At 42.1% G+C, this 22,038-nt stretch overlaps 2 protein-coding genes across 4 annotated transcripts; both read right to left on the bottom strand.

Moving 5' to 3' along the window:
* Window positions 1–129: 129 nt before the first annotated feature.
* Window positions 130–11,561, bottom strand: LOC102714652 (mitogen-activated protein kinase 11). 2 transcript variants are annotated; one of them, XM_006656004.3, is made up of 10 exons: window positions 11,043–11,557; window positions 8,779–9,187; window positions 8,231–8,358; window positions 7,774–7,833; window positions 3,055–3,204; window positions 2,805–2,960; window positions 1,866–2,077; window positions 1,677–1,778; window positions 876–1,000; window positions 130–719 (listed from the first exon to the last, which is right to left on the bottom strand). In XM_006656004.3, exons 1-10 carry the CDS (start codon window positions 11,067–11,069, stop codon window positions 352–354), a joined length of 1,737 nt encoding a protein of 578 aa, XP_006656067.1. In that variant the 5' UTR covers window positions 11,070–11,557; the 3' UTR covers window positions 130–351. The 2 variants fall into 2 exon arrangements, with proteins under 2 accessions (XP_006656067.1, XP_006656068.1); XM_006656005.3 differs by lacking the exon at window positions 876–1,000 and having other exon boundaries at window positions 600–719; window positions 11,043–11,561.
* Window positions 11,562–16,182: 4,621 nt separating this feature from the next.
* On the bottom strand, window positions 16,183–19,270 carry LOC102715119 (60S ribosomal protein L18a-like protein). 2 transcript variants are annotated; one of them, XM_015838427.2, is made up of 4 exons: window positions 18,966–19,270; window positions 18,746–18,866; window positions 17,098–17,212; window positions 16,183–16,655 (listed from the first exon to the last, which is right to left on the bottom strand). In XM_015838427.2, the coding sequence occupies exons 1-4, from the start codon at window positions 19,141–19,143 to the stop codon at window positions 16,497–16,499; spliced, it is 573 nt and encodes a 190-aa protein (XP_015693913.1). In that variant the 5' UTR covers window positions 19,144–19,270; the 3' UTR covers window positions 16,183–16,496. The 2 variants fall into 2 exon arrangements, with proteins under 2 accessions (XP_015693913.1, XP_006656069.2); XM_006656006.3 differs by having other exon boundaries at window positions 16,489–16,636.
* Window positions 19,271–22,038: the final 2,768 nt, after the last annotated feature.

Here is a 22,038-nt window from a genome sequence, read left to right as displayed (position 1 = left end):
TTGCCTTTTGCACAATTGTGAATCGAGCAAGTCCATTGGAACATACATAACGATAGCAAGTATTTTCGCTTTGCTGCCTCAGCAGGCTCTATGAACAATATCATGAACTTGGAACACCCCTTGCTTCGTGACTCACTACTAGGAAACACAGCATATATTTTTGGGCTTTTGATTCAAAACTGGCAAAACCCCAAAAGTGCATAAGCAGCCCCAGAAAGATAAGGTCATGCATAAGACAGGCATACCTAGTTCATCTGCCTTTTATTGCATGATGGCAAAGGTCTATGTTGGTCGAAGGAAAAAATGAAAAGGCAGACGTCCATGATAGAACAGATTAATCATGATACAACTCTAGGTGATTCTGTACATTCCTGGAAGACTGTAAGGCACAACTGAAACTGGACCATGAGAAGCAGCGTGTGCCTGTGCAGCAGTTCTGTCACTTTGTATATCCACTTCAGCATCATGATGCCGATTGAGGTACAAGTTCCCTGACCTGGAGTCTACGTATGTAGTTCCATGAATGGCTTGGACTGGGCCCGTTGCATCAAGCAGTGACCCCTTAAATACTGTGTTGTGGTCACTCGATGCATGATTCGGAAAATGTGTGATATTTGGTAGCCATTGAAGTGAAGGTGCTAAGCTTCTTGGGTAATTCATATCCTGTGAAACTACACTCCCTGAGAACACTGCAGATCTACCGATAGTTGAAGGCTTGCCTGCAAAAGAGTGAAGGGCATTAGTGCCCTGAATACAAATGGCATCATCACACTTTTCAACAAATTAGGATACTCGTTAATCATAATGAAACTAGAAAAATCAGCATGCAAAACTCAGATGACGTAATGCTTTGCAGAACTGAAACACAGTAATACCAGCTATATTTGCATGTACTCCCTGAATCTGTGCATTCCATCCATCTACTGCATGCTTTGTACTAGATGACGTCGCATGTTTATAATCCTTTGAAGGAATTGCAGTAGAGAGAACTATTGTTGACCTATATTTTGTGCCAAAGAAATAAAATACAACTATGAGATATATCACATGGCGAGTAGGTATTATGCATTCTTATGTTATATAATACTACATTGTGGAAAGGGTAGAGCACTAGCCTAGAACAGAAACAGTTGGTCATCATAGGTTGTCAAGACTCAAGAGTCCGGATTTCAAGCAAGATTCAATTTAGCTTTCTAGCAAGACTGAAGAGTCTCACTGGAATCATCACAAGTAAAACTGTTAAGCTTGTACAAATTATTTCTTTAAAACATTGAAAATTTGTTACACATAATTGAAAAAATGTTCAGCCGTTTTGGTCAGGTACTCAGGTCCTACAGTTACTAGCAATTCATTATATACCTCCTTGAGACTTTTTATTCATCAAGGTTCACAGGAAATATTTGTGGCAGCTATGACTTAATCGGTTTAGGCCATAAGGTACTCTATGGACATACTTTGCATTTCTTTTTCAGCTAAAAAAGAGAGCAGAAACAGATCCCTAATTCGAGTGACCATAAAGAGCAAGCAAGCATTTCTTTATGCTATACCATTTATTGAATAAGGGCCATGTCAAAGCAAATATGTCATTTCTCAAAATCTCTTGGACATATACAATTAAACTATTGTTTGTCATGGTCAAGCTACAAGGGGAGATTAACTTAACAGAAAGTAGTAACCTTGGCAAAGAAGAATGCTTCCTCTGTAGCGAAACAGTAGCCCCACTTCCATTCACATTTTCCTCAACTTGAGTAAACTGCTTTCTGAATTGGTCAACAGCACTGAGTGACCACAAAAAGAATGACTGTAAGTACATAGGTTGATAGGGACTGAAAGGTACAGGATAGACAAAGTTATATATGTTGGACCTTAAATGATGAAAATTTGGCCTTTCTGTTCCACTAGTGTGCTCTTTCAATAATTGAGGATGGTACTCCAAAATTTCTCGAAAAATAAGTTCCTTGATATCCTCCTTTGTAGCTCTCCGACGCTCAAATTCAAATTCCATCTTTGGAATTGGTTGACAAGAAGGTTCGCGCTCTACCTTTGCTAATCCATTAAAGTATGGATCTGCCAATGCCTAAAGTTTGTAAATATGTCCAGAGCGTCAGGACAAACAGAAAACATAACATAGTAAGATTGACAAGAGAAGTCCACTTTTCATCCTTTTATCCTTGGTCCAATTTTCATCCCTAGGATCTTAGAACCATGCACATTTCATCCCTAGATCCAAATTGGGCTGGTTGGTTCCATGGCATGGAGCCAGCATGTGAAAACTGAAAAGAGTGACGACACCACCATACTAGTAATATTAGGACATGTTATGTCATCCCTACCTCCTTTTCCTCCCTCTCTTCTTTCTACTCCATTTGTTTCATATCATAATATGTTTTAGCTCTACTTAGATTCATTCATGGATCAATGTATTTGTTTTATGTAGATTCATTAATATCCATATGAATCTAAAGAGAACCAAAACATCTTATAATGTGGAATGGAGGTAATACCTCATACCTCTCTTGCCCACCTTTTTTATGTTGATTAGCAGCTAGGATGACATGTTGCATCCAAATAATCCAATATCACTAATTTCAGTGTCACGTGTCAACATCATTGAAAACCCGCCCCACTTTGGGACCAGGGATGAAACATGGATGGTTTTAATATTTGAAGGACCAAAAGAGGAAACACTTTCTTAGTTGAGGCCTTGGGTGGCAAAATTTGGACAAAGTAATAGCTGAAGGATCAAACATGAACTTTCTCCTAAAGTATATAAGAACAAGAAAACAATAATTTGTATGGCATACCTCTTCAGCAGATGGACGGTCCTTTGGATCAAAAGCCAGAAGCTTCCTAAGCAATTGTAATGCTAATGGATCAGCCTTTGGAAATTTATGTGAAAATGATGCAGGCTGCTTCTTCCGCATGCACGTCAGGTATTTTCTTGCCTTGTCATTCCGCACCTTATCAGAGATAACAGAAGAGTGGCAAAATTTACAGCCATATATTATCTGAAACTTCCAATTTGATAAAATTCCCATCGATCAACTATTGTACCTGAGAAATAGCATCTAAGGAGGGTGTTCCCAGAAGATCAGTTATCAAATCCAACTGGTGAACAACATTTTTACCCGGAAATAGTGGCTTTCCGATCACAACCTCGGCAAAAATGCACCCTATACTCCATATATCAATAGCTGGTGTGTACTGCAATCCAAACAATGGTATTTCAGTGATATGAACAGATGGCATGCCAACTCAAATAAGGATTAGTGGTTCATTTTGCTGCATTAGACACAACATAAATTCAACACCATAAATGATGCCTTCATTGTTTGGCTTATGCTTATAAACCAAAAGATGAATTGTAAAACCTAATTTTAAAGTAGATTTTGATTTTTTTTCATCGTAGTTTATTTTGCAATATTTGCTTTTAGAACAATAAGAACACATGCAAAAGTTTTACCCACAAATTGTTTTTTATTTGCTAATATATCACACCTCATACCCAATGTGGGGAGTAACCATCTATTACTATAGCCAAGAGAAATACAAAATCCTCAACTAGAGTATGCAAGGAATAAAGAGAATCTACACAAACATGGCTATAATGCCTAATAAGAGGACGATACCTGAATCACAGATGCAAAGACTGGACCTGAACTTAGTGAACAGCTATACATACAGGTAGGCCCTTCATCATGATGTGTGCAAACTGATGAGAGGAGGATACATGAAGCACACTAACTTGTCTCAACACCACCTTTTCACGAACAAAATGAATGTTAATCTCAGTGTGCTTCGTGCATCGGTGATGCAACAGATTTGCCGACATATAGACAGCACTAACGTCGTCACAATAGATGACTGAGACTAAGTGATGGGAACATAAAGTTCCTGGAGAAGCTGTCGAAAGCAGCAACACTCAGCCACTGCATGAGCCACAACATGACATTCGGCCTCAGCGCTAGAGCGGGAAACCATGTTCCGACACTTGGAATACCAACAGACTTGGGTTCCCACTGAGTTAGACAATAGCTGGAGGCAGATCGCCTCAAGTTAAGACAGCTAGCCCAATAGGCATCTGACCATATAATGAGAGACCGAACAGGATCAGTGCTAATGTGAAGCCGACGGAGAGTGTGCCTTTCATATAACACACGGCGTGTTTAATCAAGGCAAGATGAGGTTCCTAACGATCGTACACGAAGAGGTACACGTGCTGCACAACATAGGGTAGCTACGGGTGAGTCAAAGTGAGGTACTAAAAAGCACCTCCAAGACTCCTGCCATCCATCGAGTCGGCGACAGGGTTGTTGTCAGAGGCTGAGAGATTGGCACATGCATCGACAAGGGTGGCGGTGGAAGGACATTCGAACATGCCGGCATGCTAAAGGAGGTCGATAGCGTACTATCGCTAGGACAGAATAAGGCCATCGGCAAATCAAATAACGGAGATGTGAGGAAGAAGTGCAAGTCACCAAGATCCGTCATGGAAAACTCCAATGTAATTGAGCGGTGATCTTCTGAAGAAGTGTATGTGATGAAGTGATGATGATGTCGACGTAGAGCAACAGGTAGGCGACACTGTCTCCATCATTGTAGACATGTCAGAAGCTGATAGAGAAGCCTAGATGATGGATGTAGGTAGAGAAATGCTTGTACCAAGCGCAAGGAGCCTGCTTTAGACCGTAGAGAGATCTATGCAGTAGATAGACATCGTTAGGTGCAGAGGGGTCGATGAAGCCAAAGGGCTTCTGGCAATATAAAGTCCCATCTAGTGTGTCATGCAGGAAGGTATTCTTCACGTTGAATTAATGGATCGACCAAGAGTAGGAGGCAGTGATGCTGAGAACAACTCAAATGGTAGAAGGCTTGACGAACGAACTGAACATCTCGTCTAGGAATAGCCACGGACGACCCAACGAGCCTTGTGGCATGCTGGAGTCCCATCGGAGTGGAACTTGTGCTTGAATATCCACTTGTCCATCATGATGTTGGCAATGGAGGCATCAAGCACCAAGTGGTGTTGTCAACCAGCGCCTTGTATTCATCGTCCATAGTAGCACACTAGCATGGGTTGGCCAGCATGCTACGGTAGTTCGCTAGGATCAGCAGGGACCATCATCAGAGGCCGAGAAGTTGAAGTGCTGATGGAGAGGCCTAAGGATGCCTGTCTAGGACCTTTAGGTTGGAGTAATCAAGAGTAATGCAATGTAGAATTTGGTAGGAAATGCAATTATGTACAGGGGACGGACTCCAGTTAAGGAGGTATGAGGTGATGGCTAACCCTTTGGTCCGCTATAATGGTGGCATAGAAGCTTGAAGAAGCAAAATGTCCATATGGTGTTGTTGATGGTGCGAATAACACGTTCGGTCTTCCCTTCTATGGAGAAGTGTATGGGCATGAGAGTCAAAGGAGAGCACCACGACCATCCAGGAAGGACATAGTGGCATGGTTGACGAACTCAATGTCACTGTCTGCTTAGAGACACTTGAGGGGGCGGTCGAACTATGAGGCATACTCAGCAAACTCAACGATGTGGTGATGAACATCATACTTGTGGTGAAGTGGATAAGTCCAACAATAGTGGCTGAAATCAGTATAACAAGATATAATTTGTAGCAAGAGATAACACGGGAGAAGTCCACACATCAGTGTACAACTTCAAAAGGAGCAGTCGTACTAGAAGTAGATACAGAAAAAGGAAGTCGAGTGCGTTTGTCTAATTGACAAGCATGACATAGAGAATGGTCTTTCAAATTAGTACAAGAAATAGAAGAAATGGAACATAATTTTGGAGGACTGCGATGACTAAGATGGCGATGCCATAAGGTGGACAGCGTGGAAGCATCCAGTGGCCACCAAAGAAGTAATGGCGGTATGAAGAGTTTAGAAGTCGCCACGACTATTGCACCGAAGAATCACGTGACTGGTCTAAAGGTCCTTAATCGAAACTAAACTCATTGAATTGAATAGAGCAATGGTTATCATGAGTAAATTGATGAACTGAAGCAAATTGCGAACCAAGCAACAGCAAAGATATGCTTAAGATTAGTACTGCATATCCGCAAAAAAGAAGTGCAATGACAAATGACAAGGATTGTGTGACCGTTACCAACGGTAACAAAAGTATTGAGATGGGCAAACGAATAACGAGCAGACCATCGGTGTTCGATATGTGGGACGTGGCGCCGATGTCAAAGAGGCAATTATTGAGGCTCTGCACAATCATCTGGTTCAGGGCATCAACTAGCCCAACTTAATCCCAAGTCGACTGAAGTTAGCCCTGTGTAACAACATCCGATAGAGAGGTGTATGGGCTGGCAAAAGAGGTGTGGGACTGAGGCCGACACCACTGGGAGCAGGATGGTAGTCCTTCTGTTAGGCGCCCAACGGGGCGAAGGTGGTGTAGGCCTAAGGCCGACACCACTGGGAGCAGGACACTAGCCCTATTGTTGGGCACCCCACGGGGCATCACAAACCCACAACCCGATCGGTGCAAGAGTGAAGGCGAAGGGCAAGGCCCTACTGGTTGCTATCAGCATCGTGCTAGGCGGCGGCATCGGTAATCTGCTACTACTAGCAACCTCCGGTGTGCCTGCCTTGCGTCTGCCCTTGCACTTCTTGTTGCCACCGGTAGTGTCACCCTTGCCACTACCACCTCCAGTGATGAAGGAGCCAGAGGGGCAAGAGGACAAGGAACTGTCAGCAACCAAGACGATTGATGTCTGCACCTTCTGCTCGTTGGTGGGCGAAGCTCCTTGATGACGTTGCAAGCAGAGGAAAAGGAGACACTTGCAATATTTTGGTCTTCTTGGGGAAGCATAGATTGATGCCACGGAGGTTGAGGATAGGTTGACTCGAAGACGGGTTGGCCGACGTCACGGAGTGCATCCATGACTGTGTTCATGCGTTAGCAGAAATAACTAATGGAGCGATCGCCCCAAGTCATAGAATGAAGTTCATGATTCAGGAAAATCGCATGTGGTTCCTTGTTGGCCTGAAAGAGCGTTGATGGCGATCCATAGGTGGCGTGTGGTCTGGCCTGACTCCATTGCAAGGTCAGGGACATCGTCGACGATGGAGCCAAACAGCAAGTTGCAGATGCAACAGTTAGCTTGCTCCCAAACCAGGTAGTGTTGACACGAGCAGCATCTGCAACTTGCTGCTCGTGTCAATAACATCGGAGTAGGGGGAACACCTCACCCAATGTGGTAGTGACCATGTATTAATATAGCCAAGAGAAATACAAGATCCTCAATTAGACAAGGAATAAAGAGATCCTATACAAATATGGTGACACATGACTAATAAGGCTATCCATTCCTAATACTTACTATAAGCGAAACGATGAGGTTGCCACAATCACATAATGATGTCTTCTAATTGGGGTAGTTCAAGTGTTTCCTTAGGCTTTGAAACATTAAAACGCTATTTTGGACATGTTTCAAGTCAAACCTAAAAGTTTCAAACACCATGTATTTCTAATATTTAGAATGAACGCACAAAAATGTATGTATATATTTGTCTCAAAAATAATTTTCACACTATCATGATTTTATCAAATTTTTTTATATATTTTCCAATGGAAATTGGTGGACAAAGTTTTCATTTTGAGGACCGTATCATTATCCAGAATGACATGTTTCTATGGCCAAAGTGAGCACTCCACACTATGTATAAATGACCAAGCTTCCCAAACATCACCAATTTGATCAAAACCATTTTGTTGAAGACCTTACAAACTTATGATCAAATGAACAAAGAACTACCTTGGAATAAAATGAACCACACAGTTCAGGTGCCCTATACCATCTCGTTGCCACATAATCCTGCAAAAGCTGGTTCACATTTAAAATCTCATCTCATAGTAATCAACAAGTAAAAGAATGGAAATACACCCACATGTGCTGCACAACCACCATCCCCTGCCTCAAGGCCACTCTAATGCAGATGTAGCCTAAAGGTCTAATGCTGGTAAGAAACATTGCTTACTTCATTTGCAGGTGCACTATCAGCTATTTGATAGTCATGTAATGTAATGTCACAGCACAATTCAATTGACTGCTAATTCTCATGACTTACCAGAGGAAGGGGATAACTGAAACTAAATTTTTCGTAGTGTAATGTCAAGAAAAATTAAATGTCCAGTAATTCTAGCTGCACTATAATCTACCATTTATGTACCATAAAATTATAAAGATAATTTGACAATGACTAAAGCCTTACGGTCCAGAAGACTGTAGTGGGAGCATCACTGAATGCAACTCTTGCCAATCCAAAGTCACAAATTTTGAGTTTGCAATTTGCATTGGCAAGTATGTTTTTTGGCTTTAGATCTCTGTGATAGACATTTGCTGCATTAAGTCACAAATGGAAAGTTAGATACTTATTGTCATACTATATTCAGCAAAATGAGATGACAATATGTTTCATGTCCAAAAAAAAAGATGACAATATGTTGTGACCTATCAATTATAATTATCAATCATGCAAACAAAAAATCATGTCATTTGTACACTGATACCCAGAAACATTGGTTTTGTATAATTGATGAGGATAGATGTATTTAATGTTTAAAAAAACCATGGGTGTCACAGCTTGTAGGCTTGTACCACATAACCCTATGCATTATGGTCCCACGGTTTCACAAAATCCTGAGTTCATTTAAATAAAGGAAAAATATTATTCATCTTGGTTAAGAATGAAAGTAGTTATGTAAGCATACTACAGAGCACATGTACGAATGTGGAACTTCAAGGATGCCAAGTTTATACCTGTATGGATATATTTCAAAGCACGAAGCATCTGATACAGGAAAAACTGATAATGCTCCCTCGTCAAATCATCATTAGCCTTTATGACCTGATGAAGATCCGATTCCATAAGCTCAAAGACAACATATATGTCTCTGAAATCCATCTTGGATGGGGGTAGCATAATATGTTTTATTTCCACTATATCAGGATGCCTAAGCAGCCTGAGAAGCTTGATTTCACGGAGTATGCGTGCAGCATCTGATATATGTTCAAAAATGTTGTGTATCTTCTTTATTGCAACCTTTTCTCCAGTATGTGTATCATTTGCAGAACATACAAGTCCATAACTTCCTTTTCCTATGACCTCCAGAATTTCATATCGATTAACATCACCATACCCAGTGAAGAAATCTACCTCTGTTGCATTCTGGAACAGAAAACAGTAATCAGATAACTGTAATAGTTACTCCCTCTGTCCCAAAATAAGTTCATTTTCCAGTTTTTGGATACAATGTTTGACTCTTCGTCTTATTTAAAAAAATTGTGATAAATTTTTTTATTGTTATTAGATGATGAAAAATGAATAGTACTTTACGCGTGACTAATTTTTTAAAATTTTTTTTTATAAATTTTTCAAATAAGACAGATGGTCAAACACTGAACACAAAAACCACAAAATGAAGTTTTTTTTCGGATGGATATAATATATATTACTTAGAGACAGATAACTAGAAGAAGACTGCTCATGTACGTGTTATGAATAGCACTTGTATTATATTATGAGGGCACTAGACCCGAATATATGAAGGTACAAGGTGAATAAATATGGAAACTATAAGAAAAGATATACATCTAACAGACACCCCCCCGCCTCCCCAAACTCGGGGTGGCTCAAGAATACTGAGTTTGGAGAGATTGAACTTGTGCCTGGCTCCAATCTGTGCCTTTGTAAATAAATCAGCCAACTGAATCTCTGAAGGCACATACTAAGGAGCAACAATGCCATCCTATACCTGCACTCACATATAAAAAACATAACACCAACATGCTTACTGAGCTCATGCTTCACCGGATCAAGAGCCATGCTAATAGCATGCAACATGCACATGTACTGTCAGACAAAAGAGGTGTCGGCATAGAAATAGAAGCACCAAAATCCTCAAGCAACCACCGTAACCAAGTAACCTCCGCTATCACAAGAGCCATAGCATGCAACTCAGTCTCTACATTCGAACTATAAATTGTTGTCTGCTTCTTAGTTTTCCAAGAAATGAGAGAACCAGCTGAGCAAAATTTCTAAATAGGGAAAGATCCCTTCATATCGACGGATGGATGTATATCAAGGGCAGCTACATCCAGCTGGCCACTATGGCATCAGCTAATAGGCATTGATTAGTGCCCCTTATAAATAGGAAAAGATCCCTTTATATCGACAGATGGAGTATGTATTTGTTACTGTCATGTGGGCCCTTTGCCCCTACACTATCCCCTTTTCTTTCCATAAAAAGAAGTGAGCTGAAGGATGGCTGATATGTGAGCCCTCTACTACCTTTTCAAGAAAGATGGGGAGAGTTGGTGGTGGGGTGGTGGCAGATACTTGTATGTCCTATGAGTTGTGTCCGGTGTGTCAATGTGTCATTGGTTATTAGATGAGTTGTTATGGATGACATCCTAGTTGTCCATTAGGTTGCCACCTAGTTGGCATTAGTTGTATATGAGTTGTTCAAGGTCTCCAAGCATATAAATAGAGGCAATACCTAGTAGTTTTGCATACTATCAATAGAACTAGATGTTCCTATTTCAGATCTTGGATAAGATTATTCCTTTGAGCTTTGGATTAGGCTCTTGCTGACTGCTAGGGCACTATCTACTAGCACGTTGAAGTTGTTCCTTCACCGCTTTGTGCTTCATCCATATTTCACCACATTGAAGAGATTCCTCCAATACATTGTGCTGCATCACTCTCTTTCTAAAGAAAGAGTAACTATCAGAATCAACATCGAGCTAAATTTTAAATTTTGATTCTTAAAAGAAAATAAGAACGGGATCCAGGTTAGGTGCGCAAGCAATAGAGTTCAGTAAACTTATCGTTTAATCAGTAATTAAATTCCCAATATATTGCAAGATTCAGTATGTTTAGTTGCACAAACTAATATTAGAACAAATTTTGGTGTTCCTTGGGTATTTACTACTATTTGCAACAATTTAAAGCATTTGAGCGTCTTGATTCAGTCCGACGGAGCAAGCTTAAAGAATAAAAGAGTGGGAGATCGATCTCAAACCTTCTTACGCAAACTGTTGTTCTGCATCTTGTCACCAGCAGCTGAAGCCCCCCGTTCAACTTTTTCTTTCACCGCTCGCTCAGGAACCCTGGATCTCTCAACCCTCTGTCACTCAGGCGCGGGTCAGCCGCACTTGCCCCATCGGCTCCTGCCCCGGATCGCAATACCGCAGCCTTGCCCTCCCCTTCTCCTCCTCCTCCTCATGCACCGCGTGCCGCCGCCGAAGCCCGTCGCTGCCGCGGCCGCCGCCACGGCCGGGAGTCTTTGCGGTGGCGCTTAGCACCACAACGGGAGAGGCGGCGGCAGTAGCTCCGAATCTGGGGTACGGATTCCGGAAGCAGGAGATGAGATGGAGGATGGGACGAGAGGAGGAGGAGGAGGGGACGTCGTGTCGGCGACGGCGTGGAGTTGTGTGCGGCAGCGGGCGGAGAAGCTCGAGCGACGGAGATGCGAGGGCAAGTGGAGGGTGGAGGGGGGATGGATATTTTCTGCGTGTGGCGCGGTGAACTTTGCGTGCGTGGCGGCTCTCTCTCTCTCTCGGAGATTCTGGGCTTGATCCTCATCACCATGGTCCAGCGCCGCTCAACAGAGACCACGGTATGCGGTTGGACGGGATAATTAAAAAAATAGGTATACAGTACGTACGAGGTAAAGTCATTAGTAAAGTCATTTAACAATTCCGTCCGAACGGAATATCGTTCTTTAGTCTTTTTCACAACAAAATAGCTTTATAATTTCGGCTGTTCGGTTTGTGTCAAATTGTGCCCTTGCAATGTTTTTTTAATTTTCATCAAGAGTTTTTTTAATAGTGTTTTATGATTGGATTAGTGTTAATTTTTGTCAGCACTATCACTTAGGTCGTTCTCCTTCGTCCCACAAAAGTCTTTATTTATGACTCTTTTAATTTGTCCTACAAAGAATTAGTATATATAACATAGGTTGTCAATACTATTTTTTTAAGGACGAAAGAATTACTAAATTTGTTTTACCAACTTGGAAGTGTGAAAAGTTCTATGATCTTGCCCCGTACCATGCTAGGCCCAAAACCAACCTGGTAAGTGTCCGAGCAAGCTACACAACTATTTCATGTTCTTAAAAACTAGCGTTTTATGATTATAGACATGGATATACCCATGTATTGGATATGGTGGGTGCGCCAGCCTGGCTACGGACTACGTCAATCCACACTCTCAAACACATCCTCCGAAAGTTTGGAATTAATAAAAATAATTAAAACACAAAAACTTGTATAACACCTTATTGAGTTAGCAATGTTTCTACCGGTGATGATAACATATGTTGAAACAACCTTCTTGGCTTGGGCATAATAACAAATAGATTTGACTTGATGTGCTACATCGAGAAAAAAAATTTAGAGCACTTGATTTTGATAAAGTTAAGAAGAGTTTTCAAGGTGGGTTCATCAAAGAATGGATTCGTCGAAGCCTTCTAAAGAACTAGACATGCTTGATCATTTATATGTGGTATGTCTTCTTGACACTAACCTAAATGTTTAAATAATAGTTAACTATTATTCGTATTTCTGTTAATGACAAAATTAGCTTGTCATTAATAGGTTTGCAAGATAGAAGTTGCAGGGAAGATAGTGTTGCAGAGTCGATGGAGGTCGATGTGATCTCAAATGGATTTTCCAAAAAAGGGTTGGAGGATTCCAAGTCATAGATAAATGTAGCATTGTCTTTCAAGTTTGTTTTCTTTTTTTCTTTAGGAATAAATTTCGTTGGTTTTCTGTAACCAGGTTAGACTCTAGATAGGCCTAAGGGTGTAAATATGTTTCCTAGGGGCTTTTGTACAATAAGTTCATACGATACAACTTTCGACGCTCCTACTAGCTGATTTCAATCGAGTGAGCTCTCGGCAAGATTGTATCAATATTCTCGTCATCCACTAAAAGTACACAAGTTTCAATAGTCCAGCACTGAGCTAAATAGCTCTTTACACATTTCCAACGTCATTGTCCCGTTAGCCATTATGCCAAAAAGAGCCGGATAGTCCGACTAGGGCCAAACTATCTATTGCACATTGTTCAGCCGTGTTGTTGGACAAACCAACCAACACATTTTGTCTAGCTTTCACTGCATAAGGGGTTAGATTGTCCAGCACCTGAGACTGCCCGGTTAAACCCAATCTTAGCTAAATCGAGCTGCCCAATTCAAATTGGACTGTCCAACCATCTCTTTTGGTTGGTCAACACATGGCCTTTTTAGGGTTAATCTGCCCGCACTGTCCGATCAACCTCATATTGTTTGGCTCAATATTTGATCTTTGCATAATCAACAGGCGATCACAAGATTTTTTTTTTTGATCCAGATTGTCTGACATCGTTCCTGACCGTTCTGTCCTGTTGTGATCGCTAGCCTGACAGTGTTGGGTCAGACTAGAGATAGCAACGGGGACCCACGACCCGATGGTTATTTACTCTATTAGGATACGAGTATGAACTAAATATATCACCTGTGGGTAAGTAATTGGGCAAATACCTTAACCCGATGGATACGTGGGTATGGAAACGTTCTTATGATTTCCATATTTGTTTACCCATGGGTAATAAATACCAGCAAGTTTAAATACACGTCATGGCCCAATATCAAATTACCCTAGCATAATTAACCAAAACCCTAGTATTTAAACCATCCATACCTTTTCCACTGCACTGTATGAATGTGTGATGTCTTAAGTATTTAGTGTCTACTGTAATATACTATATGAAAAGTATGCAATTTAGATTGTTTTAAACTGTTGCGGGATGGGTGACCCGACGGATAAGGTTTACCCAAGCGAGTATGGGTCTGGGAAAAATTTTCTACCCGTGACGGGTATGGGTATTTTGATGGTATGAAATTTTGCTGGTAGGTATAGATCTGGGGTACCAATACCCGACGGGTATTTACACATTGCCATCCCTAGGTCAGACTGTCCACCCTACGATATCTGACCCACACTTGTCTTAGACCAATTAAGGATACAAAAGCAAGGACTTTTTGCTCAAAACTAATGGCTATTTAGCACTTGTTTTAGAGTGACTAGAGACCTACGAGCACCACACTAAGGGCCTGTTTGGTACTGTTCCGCTCCAATTTTTGCTGCTCCGCTCTTAAAAGAACCAGCCAAACAAGTCCAACTCCAAAAACTCTGCTCCAAAAAAAGAGGTGGAGTCAAGGCCAACTCCACTTTTTCTAAGCTCCTAAAGGGTACTCCACGAATCAGATTTGCAACTGTCCTCGTGGAGTTGAGAGGTAATTACACCTTTTCCATTAAAAAAAAATGTTTCACCTTTTGTTTTTAGCAGTACGACTCCCAGGCTCTGGCGGTGGGGGGCATCCTGGTGCGGCGGCGCATGGCGGAGGAGCGCCAGCGACGGGCGCAGTTGGTGCGGCGGCGGGAAGAGGAGGAGCGGCGGCGGCGGCTGAGTAGGAGCGATGGCCGGCGGCAGAGTCCCGGTGTTGCATGATCAAAATCGAATCTCTTTAGATAGTATCGTGGTTCTTCTCTATTTTTTTTTTGGTTGGATGGTTCTGTTCTTGCAGAGGAAGACCCTTCATCAAATCATTCTTTAGAAAGGAAATTTGTGTTTCGCCGTTCTTGGCCGCTAAACCCTTGCAAGAACCCCAAGTATACGGCTAATATTGTGTTGTTTCCCTGAGGTAATGCGGTTTTTTTATTTTCCCTTTTTTAATGGTCTTGGACTCGGTATCGGTAGGAACGCCACGTTTTCGAAAAGCCAACACTTGAGTCGATGATGGATTGCTTATTTGATTTGATGTGCAGGATGTGGATTATTTCAAACATAAGCTATCAATGTGTGTTGATATGTGCGAGTAGAATATCTTATAATATTCTGTATCATATTACATCGCTTATCCAAGTTCCGCATACGTCAAAGCATACATCAATTACTAATCAGGCGCATACTTGACCTTTGGTACATAAATCAAATGTTTCTAGAGCTAGAGCTTTGCTACGTGCCAATTAGAATCGCTAGCTCCACAGACTTCTTAGCAAAGCTCCTCTTAGATGAAACTAGTGGATCAGAGCAGCAAAAACTAGAGCAGAGTAGTGCCAAACAGGCTCTTAGATTCGTTTTCAAAACTTCAAGCTACTAAAACCAACTCCTAATCCTTTTCGATTGCACTTAAAAAATGATTGGGCTGTAATTATAGTCACTAATCATCAAAAGACAATTTATGGGGACCTAGATGCTTTCAGAGGTGCGGCAAAGCAAAGGTCCTGCTGCCTACACCGCTCATTGGACAAGCATCATCTAGACCAAATACTGAGCATGTGACGCGCCGAAACGAGGGCCTCAACGCGTCTAACACCAAATGGATCCTCAGTAAGTAAAATAAATGATAAAGCGGTTCCTGAGATATCATATTTATGTTTAGGTGGAATAGAGAGCAAGTAAGAGAAAATAAAAGTGGGATATAAATTTATAGTAGATATAATATGGGGTCCAAGATACCGTATGTATGAGAGATGATACTATACTATTAAATTTGCTCTAAGCGTGTATACAATAACGCCACTGAATTGGCTACCGCTGAATTGGCTACCGATAGGAGTGATAATGAGCCGACTCTCTTGGGTTATTTCACGACCCTATTTATCCAAACCTAGAGCAGAGAAGGTTGGTAGAGGCGTCTAGCTTTGCTACCTAGTCCCCAAATTGTATCCCGAAAGGAAGCAATATCGTTTTCTTCCCAGTTAATTTGATTTTACATTACAGTTACCACCCATTAGTACTTTGGAAGCGATTCAAACAATTTGAACACCCAAACATATCACTTAATTTGATTCATTGATTACATTTTTCCATTTTCCATACCGATAGAAAAAGAAATATTCGAATTCGAATCACATTCCAACTGATTCGATATCTAGAGGAATGTGATTTCGAATCCATATTCTACAATTGACCAATTGATGGGATTGTTGCCATTTAAATAATCTAGTCTACCAACATACATGATTTTCAACTAATTACTAGTATTCCCTCCGTTCCACATTATAAGAATTTAGAGTCTTGCATATATTCATATTTATGCTAATAAATCTAAACAAACCCATAAAGGCTTATAATATGAAATGGAGAGAGTACATCTCATAGATAGAACTGGGGTAGTAATACCAGCATACTTTTTTTCCTTCGTAAATCAACAACACTGTAATTCATATATGTCTAAAATGTTCAATGGGCAAATATATACAAACATTTAAGTGAATCCAAGATTATCAGCGGAATTCCAGTTAACTGTTTCTGTTCCAACTTGTCATTTCATTGTACCTTGTCCCTTTGACAACCATGTGGTCACATTACAAACGCTGCACGGATTACCTAGGTCATGGGGGCGTCTATACACGAAGAAAGAGCCTGGAGATATTTTTTACTAACAGGTAAGCTCATGTATTTTATTTTCTTCTTCACACTGGTGATCAATATATTAAACCTTTAGACAAGGAATGTAGTTTCTGAAATAATAGGTACATTGTATTCAGATGGATGGCTTCCTGTATCACCAGAAGGGATGCATTCTTATGCCATTGAGGATGAAAGGAACTATTGCAACAATACCCTGCAAAGTAAACATATAACTGCAAAAAGTTGGAATGAAGTAAAATATACTAGATTACTATAAGTAAGAAATAGAACATTGCTTGAATCAGGAGAGGTGAACAGCATAACATTCTACCAATTTGTCTATACTGTAATATATGCAAGCATAACTGAGCAAGAATGTACATGATATCCATAAAGAAAATAAATCTGTAAGAGATCATTGCTTAATACTTGGATTAAAGAAGGATTCAAAATCTCAATACAGCTAGGGTCTGTCGGACAGCACCAGTTTCAGGGTAACCAAATTAAAACATCTGATTACATAAACAAGAGCACACACCATATATATAATTCTGCATGAAGCAATTGTGAAAGCCACACAGAAAGAAAAAAAATCAGCAGCTGGTGCTTTCTGTATCTTCTGTGCGACAAACAACAGAAATCAACTAATGTTTCTTATTAGAACGAGATACTTACAGCAATAGTGCATGCAATCAATCCAGGCTTCTCCCTGTGGTCCAAAGCAATAAAGAATAGAATAAAAGCACCAGCATACCAGGGCATTGCAGCCAAGAAAAATCCTAGTAAGAACCTTCAAAAGAACAGTAATTCAAGGTCTGCATTAGGATAAAAACATGGTTTCACCTCTAATTTATGAATAAGAGGATACTGTCTGGCATGAGAGTATGCAATCATGATGCATTTGCAACAATTTCCTCAATATGGAAAATTCATTGATAGAATAGTATGTACACGAAAATGAAGTAGAAATATTACCAACAAGCAGCACGGAAATGACTAAGTGATACGAAGATTGATGATATGCCACTCTTTAGATGTGTGCTCTAGGATTTGCCACATCCTAGAAGCTAATTTATTGTTTGCCAGCCTTTAGATGGGATTGCTCTAGGAATTGCCACTTTGAACTATTTTGTACTTTCTTTTCGATTTCAGTATTTATTTTGAGGTGCTCTCTATGCTGTTTTCAGATTTTGCCCCTAAATAGTCTCCGGTGAGAATGCCATCTCCATGAACAAATCTTGCACATGAGGTTGTAGGCCTCACAATTCTCCTTGATGGACTCGATGTCAGCATACACATACATAGCAGGTCTCCCTGCAATCTAGACAGCTTAACAATTAATAGTTAGTTATATTGATTCAGTTTATTAGATCTGTTGTATTCTGTATGATAGCACGTCAGTGCATTCCATCAACGAGTCAAGCAATGATTTGCATAAATCTCATTCTCTATCAGTCTGGGTAGTGAGGAGAGCTCCATAGATGTCCTTTGCATCGGCCTGTGTGTTCTTCAGCTCATCGCCAATGTCCTGCTGAACAGGACCTCGCTTGTCAGTGTCATCAATCTAATTCTGACAAGAGGATGCCCACCCAATGTCGTGCCGACCAGCCCCGTTCTGCTCAGCTCTGCCAGGGCCATCCTCTCCCTAGGTCTTCTCCTGCCAAGGTCGTGTTTACTGTTGACGCACACCACAGTTTTGCTAGCAAGGAAGACGGGAGGTGGAGGAAGAAGAAGGGCAAATAGGGTAATGGAATGATATTTTGGTAAAGATGGTGATTCCTAAAACAATGGCACATAAAGAGTGACAAAGAATCAATTGGTTTCTAGAGGATGGCAAATCCTAGAGAACTCAACTAAAGTGTATATGATCATTTTTCAGCTAAACAACAGGACTGGATCTCGTATATAAATTCTCTGAACCTACAACCAAGATATTGCTTCTGCTTCAAAAATTATCACTACGATGAATGCAGAAATTTGGTCCTGAACCACGCCTGTTCTGCTAATGTTACATCTATTATTCCGCACTGAACTTGTTAATCTGAATCATGGGTTAACATAATTACCTACTCTCGTGCTCTGGTCCTATCTTGATTCATCCATGGATATATATATAGAGAGAGAGAGATTTCATTAGCATTCGTAGGAACCTAGGGAAGGCCAAAACACCTTATATATAAGTATGAATCAGAGGTAATAATAGTTGTTTCCTTATTCTAGCAAAATTCCAGCCTTGTCAGATCAATCCATGCAACCTCCAAACCTATACATTTGGAGTCAACCACCACACATAAAGGAACAAATAGAAGAGAATGGTGCTTACAAAGTCCAGCCGACGCCGGCGCCGCAAAATGGGAGAGGAGGTTCCCGGAAGGGCAGGCGCTCCACGAGGACCTGCTGCTGCACAGTGCACGGGAAGGCAACAACGCCCTGAGCTGCGCACCCTGCGAACACAGCATCGGGAGCCATTCCGATTTCAGTTTCCACACAATCAGAAGAGCAAGAACTGACGGTAGTGCGGGGAGAAAGAAAGAGCCACCGACCGGCCGGGAAAGGGAGGCTCGAGGCTGCTCCGACGGGCTGCTGCTGCGGCGGCGGCGGTGGGGAGAAAGTGCCGTAATGGTGATGGTGGTAAGGGGGAGGGGCTGGCGCGGCGAAGGGGGAGCGGGACGGAAGCTTGGCGGCGGGGTCCTTGGGCCCCTTGGTCTCTTGCATATCCATGGAAGCTTTGGCGGGAAGGGGGAGCGTGAGATCTCGAGGCGTGGTTTGCAGCTTACACGGTGGAGAAGAGTGGTGGAGTCCGAGACGAGGGGGTCGCCGGTTTTGGGGGAGAATCTCGCCGGGAGTCTTTTACCCCTGTGCCATTAAAAAAAAAAGATGTTCGTTACCTGTGTGTCACTAAATTTTTTTCAGACACCTCTATGTCATCCACCAAAATTTCTTTTACATACATGCCATTCGGTCTTCCTTCTGTTAGAAAAAAAACTCTTACATGTGGGACCCACCTAGAAAAATTAGCACCACCCCCAGCTAGTCCTCCTTCTTCTCCTCCTCATCCCGTGCGCCCCTCCCTCCCGAGCGACCCTCCCTCCCAGAACCCTAGGCGTCGGCGCCGCCGCCGGACTGGCTAGATCTGGCCTTCCCCTGCCTCGCCGGACCCCCGTGCGGCCCTCCCTCCCGTGCGCGAGTACTCCCCGTGCGCCCCTCCTCTCGTCCGCCCCTCCCTTCCGGAACCCTAGCCGCCGACGCCGCCAGACCGGCTAGATCCGGCGTTGGCCCGCCTCGTTGGACCGCCGCCGCCACCCCCAGACCGGCTAGATCCGGCGTTGGCGCGCCTCGCCGGATCGCCGCGTGCGCTTCGGCCTCCTCCTCCCTCCCTTGCGCCACCCGGGCAGTCGTGGTGGTGCAGCCAGCCGGCGGCCAGGCCGGCGCCGGCCAGCGTGCCCGTGCGGCCACCCAGGCCGCCCCCCGCCGCTGTCGGCCTCCTCTCCATAGCCATCCTGCCGTGCGCCAGCCAGTGGGGCGGTGCAGCCATGCGACTAATCGGCGGCCAGGCCAGCCGGCGGCCATGCCCGCGGTGAGACCCCAAGCCGACTTGCCTCCAAATTTGTTTCTTCTTCTCGTGCAGTGAGGTAAAACTTGATAACTTCTAGGAGAACCGATGGTAACTGGACATCGTTTCAATTCCATTGTTGACAGCGTTACAACTCTTGTTAGAAATCTAATTGTTTGAAGTTAGAACTCTGAGGCAGTGAGGCAATTTTGGGTCTCAAATATTTTTCTATTCAATCACATGACATAACCATGATTGCATAGGATTGTACTTGAATTGTAAATTTCCAGTTGATTAAAATGCATGATAATGTTAGCATCTTTTCTTCCCGTGCTTAGCATGCTCTATTGTTTAATCTATGTGTGTGCCACCAAGCCGTCATGCTTAGGATGCTTTGTTTAATCTGCATGCTCTGTAGGATGGATACCGACTTGGATAGTGAGCCTCCTGACATTTTACAGTGGGAGATTGGTACTGGGCAATCAGTTGAACTTAGCATAGACGATTCTAGGCTTCAAACACATACTAAATCTGCATATAGTGAATTCCTTGCAAACCCAAACCCATCAAATGAGCATGTGGGTGTTGACGATGAATGCTTGTATATTGACATTGGTCCTGAGCATCGAGCACCTCCCATTCCCACTAGTCAATTTGAAGTAGAGGAAGATGAAGTAGAGGAAGATGAATTAGAGTTAGATGAATTAGAGGAAGATGACATTGTTACAGATAGAGAGCCTACATAGAAACCTGATGCAGACTATGACAAGAAAGATCCTCCTCCATAGTAGGCACGATGTATTCAGACATGAACGCTTTTAAGTTGGCTTTAGCTACACATGCTACCAAATATGAGTTCCAATATAACATTGAAAAGAGTGACAAAAATCGATACAGGGTGTACTGCAGTGGCAAGAATGTGGGCTGTAGGTGGAGGATTCATGCCACTCTTTTGAGCGATGAAGTCATAGTGAAGGTAAAATTTTTGTAACACTCGGTATGTATGCATTGATGTCTTTATTTTTTAGTAGTAAATAACCATTGATGTCTTAATTGGCAGATCACAAGGAACCCATATGATCATGAGAATTGTTAAAGCACTAGGAGGGTAGGCACTTGTGTAGGAGTGACATAGTTTTGGGTGTGTGAGCAGGTGCTTGATTGGTTGAAGGAAGATGGAACATTGGGTACCAAACGGCTGAAATGGAGGTTGAAGGAGACCCACAAAATTGATGTGACATACAAGAAAGTTTATCTAGTTAAGCAACTTGCTATGGATAAACTTTATGGACCTTGGGCCAAAAGTTTTGACAGCCTTTATAGATTTAAGGCTCAGATAGAGCATACTAGCCCTGGATCCTTTGTTATAATTGATCACCATACCATCAACAACAAAATAAGGTTTAATAGGTTGTTCTTTGCTTTGAAAGCTTGTGTTGATGGTTTCCTAGGAGGTTGTAGGCCATATCTTGCAGTAGATAGTACATTTTTAAATGGAAGGTTCAGGGGCTAGTTGTGTGTAGCTTGTGCAGTTGATGGTCACAACTAGATGTACCCAGTAGCTGTTGGTGTCATTGACTCAGAAACAAATGAGAATTGGGAGTGATTTATGGGGAGGCTAAAAGAAACGATAGGCAACCCAGTTGGGCTTACATTCAGCACTGATTGTGGGCAAGCAGTGATGCATGGGGTGAATGTGGTTTTTCCATATGCTGAACATAGAGAGTGTATGTACCATCTAGTATAGAATTTCAAGAAGAGACACAATGGATAGATTTTTGATGATCACTTGTGGGCATATGCATATTCTTGGAGCCCTTTCATGTTTGAGAGACATTATCAAGCCATGGCTGCAGCCAAACCAGAGGTGATGAAATATCTTTAGGAAAATCACAAGAAATTGTGGACCAGGAGCCAGTTTTCCACATTGTCAAAAGTGGATTATGTTACCAATAACTTGGCTGAGGCATTCAATAAATGGGTAAGGTTGTCTACTTTAGCACTTTCGTTGCATTGTTTTTCATATTTGCTAACATGCCTTGTTTGCTATGTTGACAGGTAAA

The sequence above is a fragment of the Oryza brachyantha genome, chromosome 6, assembly GCF_000231095.2.
Source record: "Oryza brachyantha chromosome 6, ObraRS2, whole genome shotgun sequence".
NCBI lineage: Eukaryota > Viridiplantae > Streptophyta > Magnoliopsida > Poales > Poaceae > Oryza > Oryza brachyantha.
The sequence above is the reverse complement of the archived record's forward strand: the minus strand, read 5'-3'. Positions and strand labels throughout refer to the sequence as shown.